This window comes from Hermetia illucens, chromosome 1 (assembly GCF_905115235.1).
Source record: "Hermetia illucens chromosome 1, iHerIll2.2.curated.20191125, whole genome shotgun sequence".
Lineage (NCBI taxonomy): Eukaryota > Metazoa > Arthropoda > Insecta > Diptera > Stratiomyidae > Hermetia > Hermetia illucens.
The window spans coordinates 74503316-74524109 of NC_051849.1; the positions used below are offsets into that span (position 1 = coordinate 74503316).

The 20794-nt window shown below is 40.3% G+C and overlaps 1 protein-coding gene across 1 annotated transcript; it reads left to right on the forward strand.

Moving 5' to 3' along the window:
- Positions 1-12561: 12561 nt before the first annotated feature.
- On the forward strand, positions 12562-16537 carry LOC119653078 (carbonic anhydrase-like). The gene is made up of 6 exons (XM_038057611.1): positions 12562-12779; positions 12830-12985; positions 13058-13172; positions 13227-13560; positions 16278-16381; positions 16438-16537. The coding sequence occupies exons 1-6, from the start codon at positions 12623-12625 to the stop codon at positions 16535-16537; spliced, it is 966 nt and encodes a 321-aa protein (XP_037913539.1). The 5' UTR covers positions 12562-12622.
- Positions 16538-20794: the final 4257 nt, after the last annotated feature.

Genomic DNA, 20794 nt, shown 5'->3' on the forward strand with positions numbered 1-20794 from the left:
TTAATACGAAGAAAAAAAATGGAGAATAGACAATTACGGAATTTCCTTCTGCTATCAGGGACAGATAATAGCAGACGGGGTGTTTAGGATGCAACATGTGCCCTTAGCTTTCAATTGGTACAATGGAAACCATTTTCATTATCCAACTGTAAAAAACAAAGAAACTTTTGCTTATAAAACATATTCTATTGAAAATTGGGCTGAATTCAGAACTAAGTTGGAGGTACTTTTAGTATCTTTCATGGTAGTTGTTGAAAGTACCTTAAGCAAAGGGAGGGCTTGGTCTTGGGTATGGAGACTGCAAATATCAAATTGTGCCAGGGGTATTCGAAGAACCAAACAAGGATTCTACTTCACAAAAAAAAAAAATCGTTGTAGGAGGAGGAGATAGTAAGATGGAAAAGAGTTCTTCTTTTGGTTTTCAAACCTGAAACCACTGTCACTAAAAGCGACACAGTAAGTATCACTTATAGGATGCTTAGTGAAACCATCAATATCGGGCAGCCAAAAAGGAACGGTGCCATTGGTTACAATTGGAAAGCACAGAAGGAGCAACTCCCAAGGGCCAGCACCAGAGGGTCACTCTTATTCTAAGTAAGATTGTCAGGCACCAAACGATTGTTAGTGAACACAACAACAAAGCGCTGGTGAATAGTGGTTTCACCAATGGTTAATTGTTGCTGGAAGTATGGGACAGTGTGGAGGCCAAGATGTCGAAGATTTTGTTTCATCGAAATTAGATGACGACTTACATTCAGTGGACAGTGCTAACGAGATATTGGAGCAATGCTGAGCGATGCCAACATAAATACGTAGGCACACGTCTTGGAACAGTTCGGAAATCAACGAAACGAAGTTTTGATACTTAAAACCTATCGCCAAGAAGATCCTTGATATCATCTCACTAAAGACGATGGGACTTTCTGGGTGGAAAACTAAAAAATGTCCTATCCGAAGCCTTTTTCGCGTTATAGTTCTACACTCTTCAATCTGAACCTTATTAGAAAAGTTCCTAGACCATCCAATGACCCTACGAGGTTCGATTCAAGAAATGCTGATTAGGTTAGTAGAGCTAAACTTTCCAGAATACCCATTGGTTCAATTCATATTAAAGACTGAGGGAGAACTGGAGTTAAAGAGTCAAAGATTAAGATGTTAAAGAAAATTACCTTTTTAGCCTCGGGTCCTGTAAAACACAGCAAACAAGGTACTATCACAGGAGTTGAATAAAAAAGCTCAGTGAAGAGGTTTTCGATATCTAATCTAACTACTCCGGTACTGTGGCTAACAGTCATGAATGAAAGTCTAAGAAAACTCGATACGGCACATGGCGATGTTAGAGTCGAGGATGTTTACAAAAGTAGCGATATTTTGGAAAGAATTGCAGGCAATGGCTGGATAATCCATCGATAATGATTTGACGCTATTCACCGCTAAAACGAAGATGCTCGCTTTCCCGCTTCCGCGACTGAATGGACAAGCACTGTTACTTGCTTACATTGTAATATATCTTATTTTGATTTTGGATGCACATTAGAAACGAGGGCTAAGCCTAGGATTGCGGGTTAAGAAAGCTTTCGCAAAAAAAGGAGCATCGTCTGGGCACCGTTCTAGGGATATACAGAGTCGTAGTTCCTTCATCCCTTACCATTGGTTCCATTGTGTGAAAGCCTTCACTTGGCAAGGAATACTATAGAAAAAAGCTTAATACGACACAAAGGAGCCCAGGGGTGCGAGTCACTGAAGCTATGCAGTTCTGCTAATAAGTGCCTTTAACATACACCTACCCCTCCTTTCACTCGTGTAGTGCTACTAGGTTCCGGACATCAGGATACTGTATAGTGACGGTCTACGGCCATAGCAATATTTTGAACCTGCTACTAAGAGTATTTTTAGCATCTCTAATTCACTACACTACACGTAGGCTGGGTTTCAGGATGAACTTTACTACGGCATTTCTGATCAGAACGTGGTGAAAGACCATCGATAAGCTATAAGGCTATGATGCCATATTTTAAATCAAGAAATGGGTTGCGGAGTTGGAGTGGAAATTTACTCAGGTACACGCAACTTACCCAAGTCATACAGTCTTCTAGGGCATGCCAACATCATCGTCATAAAGATACTGGATTTGGGGGAGTTTCAAGTAACAGTTAAGCTATCACCAAAGCTTTTTAGTCAGCGGCGGCAAGCTCCAAGCTAGTCAGTCATTGGTAGTATGAACTAAACAGTCTAGACAATTCAGATAATTGAAGGGCACGAGAGTTAATATCTGTGGTGAATTCCACCAGCCGGCTCTAAAATTCAGACCCTACCAGGTTCTTATGCCCTCCTCCCATAATGGTCTTGTTAGTTATTCGTGTTCTCGGTTTAATCTTTAGTGAAGCTAAACATAATAGGGTGAAAGCAGGTGCAGTTCACATATATAATGGTCAATATCCCCTCAATGGAGTATAGCGCTTCCACCACACCGGTTTGACGAAATGCGATTCAGCATTGTCCTCCCCTGCAGTTCTGCGTCACCCACCCGTCGGTTACTCTGGGATGGTGGATTCCATTGCATGACATATCTAACAATGTAAATGGCGGTTTTTTTGAAAATGTAACCTATTCGTTGCTACTTCCGCCCCCGAATCAACAAATCTACCGGTTCGTTTGTACGACTAAATTGATGATATGACAAAGACATGAGTTAACGAAAGCCTGAAACTTTTGAATAATAGTGGTGGTAGTTTTCCTTATACTTCTCCAATATACAGGGTGCGGCAGCATAACTTCCTTTTTTAAAATGCGCGCCACTCAGTTAGTAGATGTCTTAGCGGAGCGCTAGTGGTCTCGTTTTAGAGGGGATACTGTAAAGTTTTGTCCCGACACGGTTCAGTCGCCATCATGCGTTGGAATAGTGAGGAGCGTGCCTTTGCCGTTGAGGTTTACTTTTCAAGCGGATGTTCGGTTATTGCAACACAGCGTGCATTTCGGAATCGCCTTAATTTAGCCCCGTTGGTTCCCGTCCCAGACCGCAAATCAATTGTTACATGGGTCACTACATTCAGACAAACTGCAAGTGCGACAAAAGGAAGAACTGGAATCCCTCGGCCCGTTAGATCACCTGAGAACATTGAAGCAGTGAGAGCGTCAATGTTGCGCAAACACGCATCTGCCCTTGGACTATCCGATCGTTCTGTGAGAAGAATTCTTCGTGATGATCTTCATTTTCATCCCTATAAGATGGCGATAGTGCAGGAACTTTCAGAAAGTGACTTCAATTCTCGGATGAACGCGTGTGAGCTTCTTCTTGATGTCGTTCCCGAGGGTGCTATTGTTTTTTTTAGCGATGAAGCCCATTTTGATTTGTGTGGGTCGGTTAACAAACAAAACATGCGCTACTGGGCTGACACCAACCCTCGAGAATTGCATCAAAAGCCTTTGTATTCACCCAAAGTCCCAGTGTGGTGTGCAATTTCCTCAGCTGGAATTATTGGTCCCTGGTTTTTTGATGAAAATGAGGTTACAGTGACAGTAAATTCGGACCGGTATGTAAACATGCTACAGAATTTTTTTTCCCACGGCTAGAAAATTTGGATTTGGGGGACATTTGGTTCCAACAAGACGGTGCAACAGCACACACTTCAAGAGCATCGATGGCTGTTTTGAGGGAACACTTTCCAGAGCGCCTTATCTCAATTAGAGGCGATTTGGAATGGCTGGCACGCTCTCCCGATCTGTCCCCTTGTGATTTTTTTCTATGGGGTTTTTTGAAATCCCGTGTTTATGTGAACCGTCCAAGAACCCTACAAGATTTGAAGACCAACATCCAAGAAGAAATTGCCAACATAACACCTGCTATGCTAACAAGAGTCATGACAAATGCCAGAAATCGGTTTACGCAATGTATGGAGAATGGGGGACGTCACCTAACAGATTTGATCTTCAAAACAATGTAAATAAAAACTTTAGACATGTACCTCATTATAAAAAATAAATAAATATTTTCCGATGCATACAATAGTTTTTATTGAGTTTTGAAAAAAGGAAGTTATGCTGCCGCACCCTGTATAATAACATTTTCCACATTTTACACAAAACATCGAAGGTGGATGTAAGGAAGAGAAACTTAGTTTTCTTGGTGTTTAAATTTAGAACTAATTGGGCAAGGTCCATGACTCGGTGATAGTGCAAACAAATGTTATCAGCGTAGCCGATTTGTTTGAGCAAAGATGCCATGGTCATATGTAATGACGTCATGGGCTTGAATGGAAACCCTTCACACCTCTCGGGTAACGATACTTATAACATGGAGAATGTTATGGCTACATTGGAAAAAATTGTATGTCTGAGTATTACATAGCAATGCCTTGATATTGCTATAATCTCTAATTGTCGTACTTAAGACGAGTACCCTTCACCAAAATCTTGATAATCATCTCTTTCTTTCGCTCACGGGGAAAGATTTTATATTCTTACGATTTACGGATGAGTGCAAGAAGCAGCTCTTGGAAGAATGTAAGAGCTCTGAAATGGACAGTTGCACGCACATAGACGGGCCAGATGATTTCTCTTCTATTTGGGGGAATAGCCTGTATCTGCGCGTTACGGTGACTAGCTATTTCATCCACAAGAGGTGGAACTTCAACAGATGTTCCACGGTTGTCAACTGTGGTGAAATGTTCATACCAGTTCTTAAGCTGCTCCTCGTCGTAGATGAAAAGTCGATCGTCAACGTCTCTCGCAAGAGGAACTTTCGGTAGCTTATACTGCTCGATTCGCCTCCATGTCCTGGCATTCAACCAGATTTTATGACACCCCCTCGGGATGTGGTCAACCACTTCGCTTTCGTGGCATAGAAAAACAGCAATTTCAGTTTCCCGTAATCACCACGGCACATAAACTAAAGTGAAATGCACCATGAAATAGGTTGACAAACATATCCACACATTAGTGAACAATAAAAAAGGAAATAGACAGTAGAGATTCGATTAAAAACAAATTAGATATTGATGAAATCTCTACAGCAAAATCTGAAAAGAAAGTCGTCTTCAAAGAAATATGTTTATTGACAAGGCTCCATGGAAGCAGGACCTCGTATCTAACCCGCGTATATGCAATCATATTCCGTGCCGTCTGGAAACTCGATTTGCTATTCCTGTATGTAGTCTTCTTGGTCACCCCAAGCGAGAAACAAACTCAAAATTGAACGAAGCCACAGAACTCCTTTAATCGGTACATATGAAGGATCAGGAAGCTGATATCTATCGACTTTTGCGCGGCCTCTCTATTTCTGAGTTCACTGACTAATCACTATCGAAAGGAGCTTAGAAAATCAAAAGACCTTCAATCATGAAAATCTACCAGTAAAAGTCCTTAAACTTCTATGCAATATTTTCAATGCAATCCTGAGGATCGGATTTATTGGAAAAATAATTATGACAATGATTTCAAAATCTGCCTCCAATGAGACTGAAAGACCGAGAAGCCTTCTTTCCGCCATATACAAAATATTCAACAAACTTTTGGTTTATAAACTATTGCCTACTTTAGCAGTGTTCGGATAGCTGAGTGGTTAGAGCGCAAGGCTGTCGTACGGAGGGTCGCGGTTCAAATCTCACTGGTGGCAGTGGGATTTGTATCGTGATTTGCCGTCGGATACCAGTCGACTCAGCTGTGAATGTGTACCTGAGTCAAATCAGGGTAATAATTTCGGGTGAGCGCAATGCTGACCACATTGCCTCCTAGTGTACCGTTACGGGCTTGAATGAAGTGCTCTAACACACTTCAACACCCTTATCCAACATGGATTGTTGCGCCAGCGATTATTATTATTTCCGGTTTAGGAAACAACACAATCAATCGAGCAAAGTCATTGGAATTTGTCAGAAATATTAACATTTTTATTTGTATTAAATTGTAAGTTTTTTTGTCAAAATGTATATGGACCTTTTAGATAATAAATACCTTTCAAGATATATGTGTGACATAATACATTTCCATTCATCATTATTATAAAAACTCGAAACAACAAGGAATAGGCAAAAAATCACGTCAAACGAATAAACGGACACACAGACAAACCGGGAGAATTTCGCCATATAACGTTACTTTCTCCCTGTAATTATTTGTTACTGGTAGGCATAAGTTTGCATGAGTTGAAATTTAAAACCATTATTCAAGTTTTCTTCGAAAGGAAATGAATATGGAAGCAATGGCTGTCTGTGCCAAAATAAACAATTCTTGAAATACGCCACTCAGCAATAAAGCTACATGAGGGGGTAAAACTGTGCGAACCATCGGAAAAATTGTTTGTGAAAGCCACTTCACTGTTTAGACGTTATAAAGCTTTATTAAAAAAAATTTCAAATTGAAAATAATAGCAGAACTACTCAGGGGAAAAAATCGACGATCATAATGAGCGGTGTATTCTAAAAAGCAGTTAATAAAAATATTTGTTAACCACAAATGATTTGAAAATATAGTTCAAAACGATTTGGAAAAGATGTTCGTTCAGAAACGGTTGAAAACTTTCTTGGAAATATGATTTCCATGGTAGAATAACTGGAAAAACGCCATACGTCAGTAAGAAAAAGTTCCACAGCCTCCATAAAGAAAATTTTAACAAGGATATTGGCCTTTGGAAAACGGTGTATACCGGAAACTTCTATAATTCAAATCATTTTTAATATTTTCAAAGATAATGAAAATTATTTACACAATTTAATCTGTAAACAGAGTCTAATTCAAATCGTAATCGGGCCATTATCAAGCATGGTGGGGGGTCAGTTATGGTTGTGGGCGTTTTTAAAGCGCACGAATATGATACATTTATTTTACAGATGGTAAAATGGATAGATTCCAATATTTACGCATTTTAAAGCAAAAAGGAAGGTAAAATGTTTGGGAAGAATTGTCATGAAAATTAGAAAAATTATGATTTAAAAATATTTAAGTTTAATACCTCGACGCTTAGAAGCAGTGATAAAAATAAAAGGAAATGATTCAAAAAATTGCAATCCTGTTTTTGAAGTGTTTGCCCGATTATTTGTTTGATTTAAATTTTTGCTTATGTTTTGTTGCTATGTTTTTCATATGGATGTTTAATAAAAATATATTACATTATATACTTCACTTAAAGGGTCTGCTCATTATCTAAAGGATGCATATAAGTTAAACGAAAAAAAAATCATAAATTAGCAAAAAACATGTCCAAAATATGAATCACTCTGATTATGCGTTTGAACAACTGTATCTATTTTAATATTTTACACCATCGCTATGAAATAACCTTTCCTTTCGCTCCTTTCGCTGCATCAAAATTGTGAATTATATGAAATTCTAGTGATCGTGGTTTCCGAATTACGCGCAATAGCAAATTCCTTCTGGTGGGCAAATCAGATCAAAATTTCGGACATGCCCAATTCAAATAACGTAATTCATCCTCCAATTCTTCAACTGGATAGTAGTTCTGAAGATGGAGAAGGTGCCAATGGAGCAAGCGTTGAAGGCAACAAGCACGAATTAGTAGCACTTATAACTGGAGTAGTTACCGAAAACTTGCAAACTCAAGGACGACAAATGTTGACGGCATTTATAAACCCGGCTGCAGATGCCAGTACTGAAGTAGATATGGACAAGATTCCTGATGTCGTGAAAAGTCTTCGAAAGTTTTCGGCGGACTTAAGTAAATATAATTCATTGAAGAAAAGCGTAGATAGAGGGGACTCCCAAGTACTACGGAATACTTTCCGTCATTCCTAATAAAGTAATGGAGCAAGCGAGTCATAAAATACGCCGCAAAATTGGTCAAAAATTTCGGATGTTTGATATTACACTCAGCTGCAAGCGAGACTTAGGGACACTTGAATATCAACTCACTACCCCTGTACAAGCGTGTATTTATTATTACCGTTAATTCTCAATAAATGACACAGTCTACCGTAAAAGGGCGTTAGACACTTTTTCCTGAAGCCTTAGTGGAGACCTTCCTCGGCTATTAAGCACCTAAGAATCCGTTGACCTTCCGCATGCTTTGTCATTATGCGCGAAACTAAAAAATATTAATTATCACACGTAACACGCACATAACTCCGTTCGCAGGCGATATTAACCAAAACCCACCTCCTTTTTCCTACTAAAGGGTGTTCAGCGTAGCGGCAGTGATCAAGCTGGGAGACAAGATTTCAGAACTGAACTCTTTAATAATCCCAGAGTTACACAAAAACCGCACTTTAACAAACAAATACAACCCCCCAACTACAAACCAAATTATAAACCCCTGCCACCGAAACCAAGAATATGTGAACCACTGGATATGGACCAGTCAATAAGGACGTATGTATTAAATTGTCAGCATTGACCACAAAGGGAGAGACCACACCCAACAAATGCCTATGTCATTTGTTTGTTATGCATTACAGCGAGAGGACGAAATAAATGAACAAACTCTTTCCGAAGATTACATATCTCTCGAGGAATACGTTGACTCTATTGACTTATATGATGCCCAACCAATTGTACAAGACGACACTGTTAATTTTTTAGATCTTTGAGCTCTTCGCTTCCATATTTTGAATATCAAGTGAAGAGCGGTAAAATCTTAAAATTCTTACTACACACTGGATCCAACAAGAATTACATCCAGCCACAAAGGCACATCTGCAAAGCAGTTGCCATTTTTTTTTAGATATCCTATAAAAAAAATTAAACTTTTTAAATTTGTACTAACTTTTTTGACTTTCAATCGTCTACAACCACTTATTTAGTTAACTTACGTACAATTATGGTTATTGAGGTCATGAAGCATCTTATCCTACACGTAAAAATTAAATAATAATAATAATAATAATATCTAACTAATAAAGTTTTTGGCGACAGTCATGGAAGGGTGGCATACCACCTTATCAGTCCGTACATCTGAGGGTGCTAATACCTCAGAGCCTATCCGTATACGGAGGGGTATCTTCCAGGGGGATTCATTGAGTCCTCTTTGGTTTTGTATGGCACTGAACCCCCTTTCAAGGCTACTGAATGATGCTAGAAGGCATGGTTTTGCAAAAAAAGTATGGCCTACGTGCTAAGTGCGAACTGACACACTTGATGTACTTAGATGACATCAAGCTGTATGCTGGTACTGACAACCTTCTTAGAAGTCTGTTGCGAATAATAGACATGTTCAGCCGTGATATTCGGATGGAGTTTGGATTAGACAAGTGTCGAATCCAAGCCATCCGCAAAGGTCATCACGAGCCACATGCCGGACATAGCATTGGTGACCTCCACATCGAAGCTATGACCGAGACAGACTTCTACAAGTACTTAGGAATTCTGCAAGGAACCCATGCTCGAGTTGGTGATCTGAAAGAAGCTCTGCTGTCCGAATTCCTGCGACGGTGCTGGTGCTGAAATCGCATCTCTCGGGGAAGAATAAAATAAGCGCGTTGAATGTATTCGCTATCCCTTCACTGGCTTATGCATTCGGAATATTGCCGTGGACGAAGACCGACCTGGAAGACGTCCAGCGGCGGATACGGACAACTATGTCCAAATTCCGAATGCATCACCCAAAGTCTGCCGTGGAGCGGATGAACCTGCCTCGTGACATCGGAGGTAAGGGCGTGGTTGACGTGGCGGCGCAACATCATCGCCAAGTCGACTCGCTGTGCGCTTATTTTTACAGTAAAGAGCAGACGAGCCCCTTGCATGCGGCTGTCTGTAAGGCAGACTGTGGACTGACTCCACTTAACTTGAAGGATCGATCTTTCAATCCTCTGAGTGGGGTGAAGTCGAACCAGGAGCGGATCGAGGAATGGAAGTCGCAGGCAATGCACGGTAAACACGTGAATTGTCTTTGGCAGCCATTTGTCGATTTGCATCTGTCGAACAGATAGCTGTGTGCTGGGGAGCTCTTTGCTGAGACGGAGGGGTTCATGTGTGCCATTCAGGATGGCGTGGTCGCCACCCGAGCCAAAAGCTCATCATGAAAGAACGGGTGGAGAACAACCAGTGCAAAATGTGTGGTTCGGCGTTAAAGACGTTGGACCATCTCATTTCTGGCTGTACTGTTATGGCACCGATGCAGTACATCACCAGGCATAATGCTTTATGTAAGGTTATCCATCAAAACCTTGCATACAAGCATGGGCTGATCACGGGGACATGTCCGGTTTACCGATATGAGCCGCAAGTAGTACTTGATAGTTCTGCTTACAGCATGTATTGGGACCGGCAAGTTCTGACTGATCGCCATACCGCACACAACAAGCCTGACGTACTGTTAGTTGACAAGACAGGTCGCTCCGCGTATATTATTGATGTTGCTATCCCCCATAATAGCAACATTGAACGGAAATACGTGGAGAAGAAGGTGAACTATGAGCCATTGGCTCGTGAAATCAAAAAAATTTGGCATCTCGAGCGGGTGGTCGTAGTTCCCATAATATTGTCAGCTACAGGTATTGTACCTAAATCCCTGACGGCTTCCCTTGATGTCCTGGAACTTTCGCACAGTCTGGTTCAAACCATGCAGAAGTACACCATTCTGCATACGTGCTCGATGTTGCGGGGAGTACTCGACGGATTCTCCCATTGACCTACCACAGGCCACCACCACCAGTGCCCCTTTAGTTTTTAAGTAGGTAGGATCGTCCGAGCCTAAATGCTTGGCACTTAGTGCTAGTATTAGGTAAAATCCGGCATCTGCCGAGATTGTGATAACTCGGAAAATAATAAGAGTCAAATATTTCAAAATATCTAATTCAATAGCCGAAAAATCGGTCATTTTTATAAAAAAAATTAAAAATCGTGTAACTCGAAAACGGCTCAGTTTTGTGTAGGGTGTTTTATAGTGAAATCAGTCAAAAATGATGAAATTTCCCAATCGCATAGACAATATTTAGGAAATGCTATTATTGAAACCTATAAAGAAAAAGTAGTAAACGAAATTTCCTTTCCAAAAGTAATCCAAAATAACAATAAAATTTTCGGAATAATAAATGATTGTAAAAATTTCAATTAGCTGTACATTTGTAGAGAAAATGATTTCGTAGACATAAGCAATACAATGTCCTTACCAAGTTTGCTGAACAGCCTGCAAGCAAATTGAAATCCTATCGGCGATGACAACATTCTAACCATCGACAGAATTGCCCCCGGCATTTTACTACTTAACAACTTTTTCGGCAACCTTACAATTAGGGAATCCTCGCATAGGTTAACGGAAACTATCTCGTCAAATTCCGCAATGCTACCATCAAGGCAAACGCGAGGATCTACTTTGAGAAGGAAGAATCAATAATCAAAATCCTACCCGCAATACCGCTGCCGGAAGACAAATACAGTAATCTAACATCAACAGAACCTCTGTCAAAATTTCAATTAAATAACACAAAAGAAATATCGTTATTATCCTTACCCGACAGAAATGTTCACCAAAACTACAACAACTATGGAGTCATCGCGATCATAGCAATCATATTTTTCGCAATAAAATTTTGGAAGTTCTGCAAAAAAGAAAAGAAACCAAAGTCAACTCTTGTAGGTCTGAAGAACAGGATACCTGCACCCTACACTACTTCAAGCCGAAATCCAATGCCGTCCCGTATTTTGGACGATCAAGCATGACGGCATTTAGAGGGGGAAGAGTTAACACAATTCTCGCCGCAACAACAACCATGTCAGCATTTTCCACATTGTCTAGCAACAACTGTGTCAGCATTCTTGCATATTTTCTACGATCTATAAATGTTATAATATTAGATTAAGATTCGCTCTCTGTAATCAGTTTTCGGACAATAAAGTAATGCGAGACTACTCATCCCCGCAATTGTGATTTTTTTTTAAAAAGTAAAAGTTTTATTATTTATTAATTTATATACGGTGAATTTTGCTGTTAGCCGCCTAATGACTACAACAATCGGATGCAGATGCAGATCCAAAACTAGGTTCCTTACAGCTAAAATGATATTTAAGGAAAGTAGAAAGCCGAACTCAGATGTTAAGAATAAAGGAAATAGGTGGAAAGGGGCGCAAATAACGCACTATTTGAAAAGAAAGTTCCAGTAAAAGGCAAACCAACAGCGTTTTACATACTATAAATCAAATGACATAAAATATCCCGGAAAATATCTTGATAAAAAGGTTTTCGGAATTGGCGCATACTTTGTATATGTGTAGAGACAAAGAACTAGCAACTCAAACTTTGGTTTCAAAACCATACATTTAGGAACGATCCACAAAAATCAGTACTCTTTCTGAACAAACCGGTTCATGGAACTCAATTAAGGGACTCTGATAAACCATCCAAAATTGATCTGCTACAGTAATCTAAGTCTAAAATTTTGAGATTTATTTCGAGTGCTCCTGAGTATTTTCCAAGAATATCCTGAGTTTAATTTCCAAAAAAATACGGACTATGAGCAGCTGGGAATTTCGGTGATTGAGCTGAAAAAATGATACCTATAAAAATAAAGCAAATTAAAATTAGTTCTGTACTGATTCCCATTTAACCATCCCCAACATAAGATGTAACAATTTCTACAATTTTCAAGCGAGAAGGTGAGGATCCCTAGGTGAATTTCACTTGAAATTTTAAACTGACATATCCTACTTATCGCCTTATTTACGTTATTGAAGGATGTATTTTATTTGTTTTCTCTCCGAAGTTTTATTCCTTTTTCCAGGTACACATATGTCGCAATATGGTGGAGAAATGGAAACAGACAATGCTGGCTTGTCGAAAGTAGAGGCTGAGGCTCCCGCTGAAGAGAAATACCCGAGAAATAAACGGGAATGTGAGTATTAAATGAATGAAGTTGCACCAGTGAAACCATACGTTTTCCAGTATCCCCACATTGGGGTGGCGTTTGCCGAATTGGGGCATCATCGAAACCACTGCAATTGATCCAGCCAAGTACAAAAATTACTAAATACAAAGACATCAAATTAACGAATTACAACGAGGTGTACAACTTGACCTTGTCTAATAGAGGCGAAGGAGGTAAGTATTTCTACAATATTTCGAAAAAATAAGTTTCAGATGACCGAATGATAAGTTCCCTAGTCTCGATAGACTTTTCTGAAGACCTTAACATAACAATATCGGGAGGGCCAATGAAAAATGTTTATGTGTTAGCTCAGGTAACCTGGCACTGGGGTGAAGCCGAGCATGCTATTGGGAACGAGAAGTGTGCCTCCAAATTCTCTTTTGTTAGCAGCAGTTACTAACAATTTATTTATAGTGCTATCATCGAAATGCATCTGCTACACAGGAACCGGAAATATGGCAACTTCAATGAAGCTGCCAACCATCGAAGTGGATTCGTTGTTCTCATTGCCTTGTATCGCAATGTTGATGTGGACAACGAAGTCCTGTTGGAACTTTTCGAATCAATAAACGAAGTCAAAGAGCCCGGAACTGAGGTAGACGTCGAAAAAACGATAATGTTGCGGGACTTATTACCACGAAATATCCGAGATTATTACTACTATAAGGGATTTCTAACGGATCCACCATGCTCAGAATCGGTTTTACAAATTGTTTTCGCAGAACAGTTGCAGTGTTCCGATCAGGATGTAGGTATCATTTCAATTTTATATCTAATGACCACTATGTTGATACCTCTCAAATGTTGCGTTCTTAAAGTTAAAGCTCAGCTCAGGTTCAAGACAGTATCACAACCAGTTGTACTGAAAGATCTGCACAATTCAGCATTTCCTAATTAATAGAAGAAATTAGCTTTACACTGTTACTACTTTGGTCATCTTCTAATCCTTTCTTCCAATCGCTGCAATCGTTTACTCAGTGATGTCTATTTTTGAATGCCTTTCATGTGCTGTTCTGAAAAGATCATAACGGTCATAAATATAGATAATTTGCTTTGCCAGATAGGGATTCATGTCGGAATGCACAAATGTGTATCTGAATTGATCATAGTCAACTACGAACTTTGACTATTCAAATTGGCCAACAACTAAGCTGCACTGAAATATTTCTTTGATCTTACCTCCGTGCTAGACAAATCCAGGAAGCTACTTCGAGTATGTGTGTGTGTTTGAGGTGGTGAAGAAGCATAGTATATGTGCACTCAGCATCTAGTGGTCCATTGTACTCAACACCCCCTTCTAACGAAATATACCTGGTAAGGTTCTGTTTCGTAGAATTTCCGCTAGTCGGTTACAATTGGAGCACATCAGCATCATAGGTCTTATGTCTAATGCGTCCATAGGAGGGGTTTTCACATTACTGGAGGGACACGTATCATTCTGCTTATTTATTATTATTATAAACATATGTCCAGCTAGTGGATTATGTACAGTCAAAATGCTCACACTACTTCTGCAAGTCTTCCTGTTTTTCGACAGGATAAACTTTTCAGTATGCATGTTAAGCTCTGACAGGAAAAGTTTGGTGCGCTGAGCAGCATATACGCCCTGCCACCTGTTACCATAGAAATTTTGTACCCAGTTTTTGTCCTGACATGAGCAAAATTGAATCTTCTTTTGCTAAGGAAATCGAGATTGCATTTTCCTCTACATCACAATGACCAGTTACCTGAAGTAGTTCTACCATATAGAAGTTTCTACAATCCTGAACGATTTTTGAAGTGATCAAAGGACTCTGTTCAGGTTGACTATCGCTACATATTGTGATCCGCCTGTCCTTCAACCGCTCGCCAATAATCTGGGTTGTTGCCTTAGGATTACATACACCTCAACCTGAAAGACCGTTACACATTGCTCCAAAGGAAAGGCGCACTTCTCGTTTTTACTCGAAATGTAAACTCCACGACGCATTCCTCTGGAAGTGTAGTCTAATGTGAGAACCGACGCTAATTGCAGAATCTGCTGCGCCCAATGTGATCTCTCACTGAAGTGAAGAGCATGTCTTCCACAGATTTCTTCGTGAAGAAACATAAATCTGGTGAGTCCTCCAAAATAGCTGCCTATACCACGGCTTGATTGCTTAAAATCACGGGTGGATTCGAAGTCAGAGACGAAATGGAAGAGGCTAGAATGCACATGGGTGAACACAAGCCCAAGCGCTGGAAAAATTTGTTAAACCTCATTCAGAGTCTCTGGATCATAGTAGGAGTACCCTTTGGTTACTGCAGCTAAACTATCACTTGGCCAAGCTTGGGATGTCAACAGACACTGTCTATTGCAAGGAGAGTGTCGAAATCTCCACACATGTTCTGGGAAAGTGTTTGCAACCTGGGAGAATACTGAATACCAGATGCCAGGTTGAAACACTTGGAAGTATAGAGCATAATAAAATTTTAAAGTTAATAGCTATACTATAACCAGTAAAAGGGCACTATGGTTCTTTTAGGACGCGGTTTGAGGTCCCTTGATAATAATATTATTATTATTACTATCACCTTCTCTTCGATTAAAAACTGTCAAGTCGCTTCGCTTTCAGCTCATTCGTACCACGACATTCACTCTCCTTATTTAATGAATGTTGGGTCGGATTCATCCATTGAAATTGTCTTTCACAACGTCAACACATTCCCATTTTGTCTATGAAATTCAGGTTCTTTTGACAACTTGTTGGAAACCTAAATCGCTGTCGAAAATATCGCACCGGATCCATAAGCGATGCTCGAATCCTTCACAATCTCTCCAAAGTTTCATTTGGGTTATTGACCAACATTTCCTTCCTATGCAGAGGAAGAAGCGGCGTAGTTTTTAACTTTGGGTGTAAGGCCAAGAAGTGAAGCCCATGGACCAGAAAAGTGAGAGCTAGTTTCGTTCCAGTTGATCCGGTAGATGGCGGATTCAGGGCTCCCTCAATTCCAAACAAAAATTATTTCAGTTTCGGCTGGCTTAGGCTAGAAATACTATACTCTATAATTCGCACCCCTGAGGTGTTCCCGGATTAATATGGGCTACGTACAAATGGGCTAGTTCCTCACTCAAATATATGTACCTAGTTCCAGAAAATCTTAGCCAAATCTTAACTGATCGTATAGCGAAGTGTCGACAAAGAAAATTAGTAACAGAGACTTTTCAGGCTCAGGTTCGTAGAAAGAAAATTTGGGCTTGGAGTGGAAATTGTGCCTTCGCCGGCTAACAGCTCCAAAAGTATACAGTCAACACAATTTGTTAAAGTCTCGTCTAGAGAGTTCTCTTAGAGAACTTTGGATTCGGTAGAAATCAACTCCTCTCCTTACATTCCACGGAATGCTTCGTTTTGTTGTAGCCTCCAGAATGTAAGGCAATTTTACCAAATTCCATGACAGAAAAGGCTGAAATTGTTTTAAATCACGTTTTGGTCTTGCTATTTCCAGATACAAAAGTTCCATCATTTGAAAACGAATAAGAAGAGACGGAGGCTAGTAATACAACATCAGGACATTGGCCGACGACGAGTTTACCACAGCTTTCGTGAAAAGTGCGCTTCAGTTGAAACAGATTCGGGCTTAACAAATTAACTGTTATTTTTCCTAGGACTCATATAAGCGGGGCACAACGGGACTTGACGCAATATTTTTTAATTCTGTTTTACTCAGTATCCGTCTGTTTGGAACAATTAACTAGACTAGACTGAATGTTCGATAAATTGGTATCACTGTTTCCGTTTCAGATGAAAGGCAAAATTAAAAATTGGTAGTTTCCTCAAAAGCGCGGTAAATATGTTCGTATTTATGTCAAATAGAAAACCTAATAAAGATTAAATGATTTATAATTATTTGAAATATTTTCTAACTTGCGGAGGCAGAAAGAATGAACTAAAGCGTTTACCTACTATGGGTTTAAGCCCAACAGAAAATAAGAAAACAGAGGCGTCCACGAGTGCCTTCTCATCCTAAAATGGAAGCACCAATCTACGAAAAGTGTTTACTGATATACATGTCAGTAGATGCCGAGCCTATTTGAGACCTCTACCGTATTCGAGTACAGTCCAAGAAGAGAAGCTAGTATTTAAAAACGTTTATTTCAAAGGATTTTTTCCGGTTCCTGTGTTACTAGATTCAAATTTGACATCCTACAACTACCTTTTAACGATTCGAACTTCTGGAGTCCTTTGCAGATTTCGAAGACTTTCTTCGCATTGAGGGAACATTTATATTTTTAGATTTCTACCTCGAATGATCCCGAGGTTTTCCTTCTAACCACAATGAAAACTTGTGCCGAGTTCAAAGTTAAACCCTACAGTTATAACATGAGAATAGTCCCTTTTTGAGACCTATAACTTTCTAAAGGGGGATGACTGTCACAATTGATGGCGCAAAATGTCGCGTGGTACATTGAGGTAAAATCTCAGAGGTCATTGAGATCCAAAGCAGAGTCTGCCAAAGTTGCATCTCGTCACCGATATTAGTTCTTCTTGTCATCGATGCTCTCAAGATGGACATGTATCGTCTTAGAGAATTTATATTCTGAACATATGCCCAGCTAATTAATTATGGCCAGTCAGAATGCCACAAATACGTCTGCATGACTTTCAGCTTTTCGAGAGGATGAACTTTGCAGAATGTTTGTTCGGTTTTGACGGGAAAAGTTTGGTATGTTTAGTAGCACAAAGGCTCTGTCACCTGTCATTGTGGGAAGCTTGTTCACCCCCCTCCTTAAGCAATGCAACTGACACCCTAATTGCTGGCTCCGGCTCGGGTATGGGGGGAATGAAAGTCTCTATTGCTAAAGCATCCGAGACTTCCCTTCCCTCTAAACCACAATGACCGGGTACCCAGGTAGTTCTACTATATTGAATCTAGAAACAGAATTCTAGATTCCTGAACTGGATTCAGTTCTCCAAATAACTCTTCACTCTCCACTGTTTTCCCATAGATCTAGTCGAATTAATTCATGAGCTGCTCTCTTCGCAGTACTCTGAATAAACACATGTCGTGCTTATGAAACCGGTAATACCCGGACGCACAGTGTGCACTGTGGCTAGTTCACAGCGAAGAACTTTTTTTTCACCTTAACCCACCAAACTACGGATGCATAAGCGAACATTGACCTAATGGTAGCAGCATTATATTCACATTACTACCCTGAGGCCTAAGTTCCCATATCGGGGCAAAGGTTCGCATACACAGCCTACTACATAAGCTGTGGGAGCTCGTTGCTTATTTTATGCTTATTTCAAAGAAGCTTTTTGCCTAGAATAACTCGCAGATATTTCACTTTTTCGGAGAGTTGAAGGATAGTACCCCTCATCTCTGCATTTCAACACACTGTTCCGATATCTCGACCAACAACTAACAAAACTACGTCCTCCGCATAAGCTTGAGCGTGTATTGACAGATTTTGTAGTTCGCAGTCGAACATACTTGATCCACTTAATTAAATTTTCATCAACATCATCTTCTCTGGCGGCATGACAGAGCTTTTGGAAAAGCAAATAGTCATATTCCCCTTCAATGTGCACGAGCACCACCATCGCGTGCTCGCCTTTCAGAATTGCGTACTCTACCTTTGAAACTAAAGGGGGAAGAGCAGACTCACAGGACTTTTCACGTTGGTAAGCATGTGGGTTTTCATTTACTGGGTGCGAGTTCAGCGTCTTTTCGCGAATGTGACGCTCAAACAATCTTTCCAGACATTTCCCCGAAAATGATTTTAAGTTGATTTGTTTGAAGCTCTTTGGATTTTTTAGTATCTTCCCTAGGCTTAGGTATGAAGATTACATAAACCTTCTGCCAAGAGGAAAGTGCGTAGACTAGAGCAAGACATCCACGAAAAACATTTTTTAGAACTAGCTCTAAGTGTTCTATACCCCGCTTTAGCATCGGTGGATAGATGTCATCCATCGTTGGTAACAGCCGGTATCGCAGTGTCCCGATCCCCCTTGCAACACCTTCGTTTTGAAAGGTTTACAGAAACCGCCAATTCTCCCTCCCACTTCGAAGACCTTTTCTTCAAGGTACTTCCAATATAGTCTGCATAGACTCAACTTTGGAGTTCGTGAGTTCGGATGGAACTTTTTCCATCCGCATTTCTAAGAAAGTCCAACTTAGCCAACTCATCCTTATTGAAGAGTGTGCACAGTCTGGAAGTCCTCCTTTCGCCTAACAGTTCCTTACCATATTTTCTAAAGGAGTCTCATTTCGAACGTTTTACGAACATCTCATATTAACGCTGTGGGTTCCAGAAGTTTAAGAAGTCTTCATTATTATTGCTTTTACAAGCACGATTAAGAACTCGTCTGGTTGATTTCCTGAGCTTTGCAGTTCTCGGTTCCACCATGGAACCGTTTTATCGCTTTGACGTCGGGAGATGGGACAAGCCTCTTCAAAGCAATTTAAAAGTGTGCGATTCTGAGGTCTCGAGGATTTCTCACCGGAGAAGATCTCAGTCCCCCTTATTGATCCAATATCACAAATTTTGGTAAGACGAACCCGTGGCTCTTGGACTAGAAATATTTAAGGACAATCATTCAATTTTGCTAGCCTTGCTGCTAGTAGATGGGAAGCGGTATGCTGCAGGTTAATTAGCCTTTATGTTTGTAGATATAAGTATAGTTTAATATGATACCTGAAAAGTTTGCTGCGTCCAGCGTGTATCTCACCGGGGTTATCAGCTTGTCCCCATCTTCCGCCAAAAGTTCCGTTTTCTTGCGTCCGATTTCTCTGGATAAAGCCACACTTGGTGGTGTACCAACCCCCATGTCCTCATTCTTAAGAAATTCCGCCTTCTTTTGCAGTACCTTATGCTCGTCTGCTGGGTGCTCTCCCAAGTTGACGGTATTTGGGCTGCATTGATCTGTTTCGCCCTTCTTCCGTTTTTCCTGGTAGAGGTGGGAAAGAAGATTCTGACAGGCGAGCCTGTAATACCTTGTCTTTTTTTAGTTGAAGTTTCCTTCTGGCGAACCTTTCTCTTCCGTTTTCTGGAATAGTTAGGCAACAATATCACCGACAGGTCGGCCGTAGTCAGGTTTCCAGTTCCTCTCATTAAGAGAGTTGTTGCTATCCTTTCTGGCTACCCGCGCCGTAGACGCCGCGTGCACAGATTTCTCCGTGGGGGAACTGAATCTGGTGAGAGCTCCAAGGAGAACCCATGCCTCGGCCACAACCTGATTTCTCAGAGTGACGAGTTGATTCGAAATCTGTGATTCCTTACCACTTAGAGAGTTACAATCTATTGCTTCCATCTTCATATGTTTCTGGACACACTTAGTGTAGTCGTAAACTACTGCAAGTTCCCCCACCACGACAAGGTGGTGTTGGTAGGAGTGTATTTAGATGGTGCTTTATTTGAAAAATTCGAAGTTTGTTGCTATGTGTTCAAGAAATGGATATGGATGTTAGTTTTACCGACAACACATATATCACGCTTTGAACTTGTTGATTTCCGGTACACATTCGGTTAGATGTTTGTTGATATGTTACAGTTGGGTTGCGATTCGTTTATGAGTGCCATTTAACATTTTGGGTGCTTTTCACATTACCCTTCCTAGATGTTTTACCGTGTTTAATATATTGAGTTGAGGCATCTTTTATCTCCTGATAGACTTCATCGTTGACCCCAAAGTGGTGAGTACTTTTCCCAAAATCTGCTCCTTTGTCGTGATCTCAGGAATTGAATTGGTTCTGCTCGATGGTGAATATCATCATAGATGCGATGGATGGAAGTGATATCTCGCAGCTTACATATGTCAAAGGTCATCTATTTGCTATATGCACACAACCTCGTCATGTTCTGAATGGGCGTTACTAGTAACGTTATGTGTTCCCACTTTGTTAGATTTTTAAGAGGAGGAAAACTTGATCACTTCTTCAATGACGTGGTTCGTTTCCGTTTTCATTTTGCTTCCGAGTCCGGATCGAGCTTACTCTGCAAAATGAAAATCATGAACGCG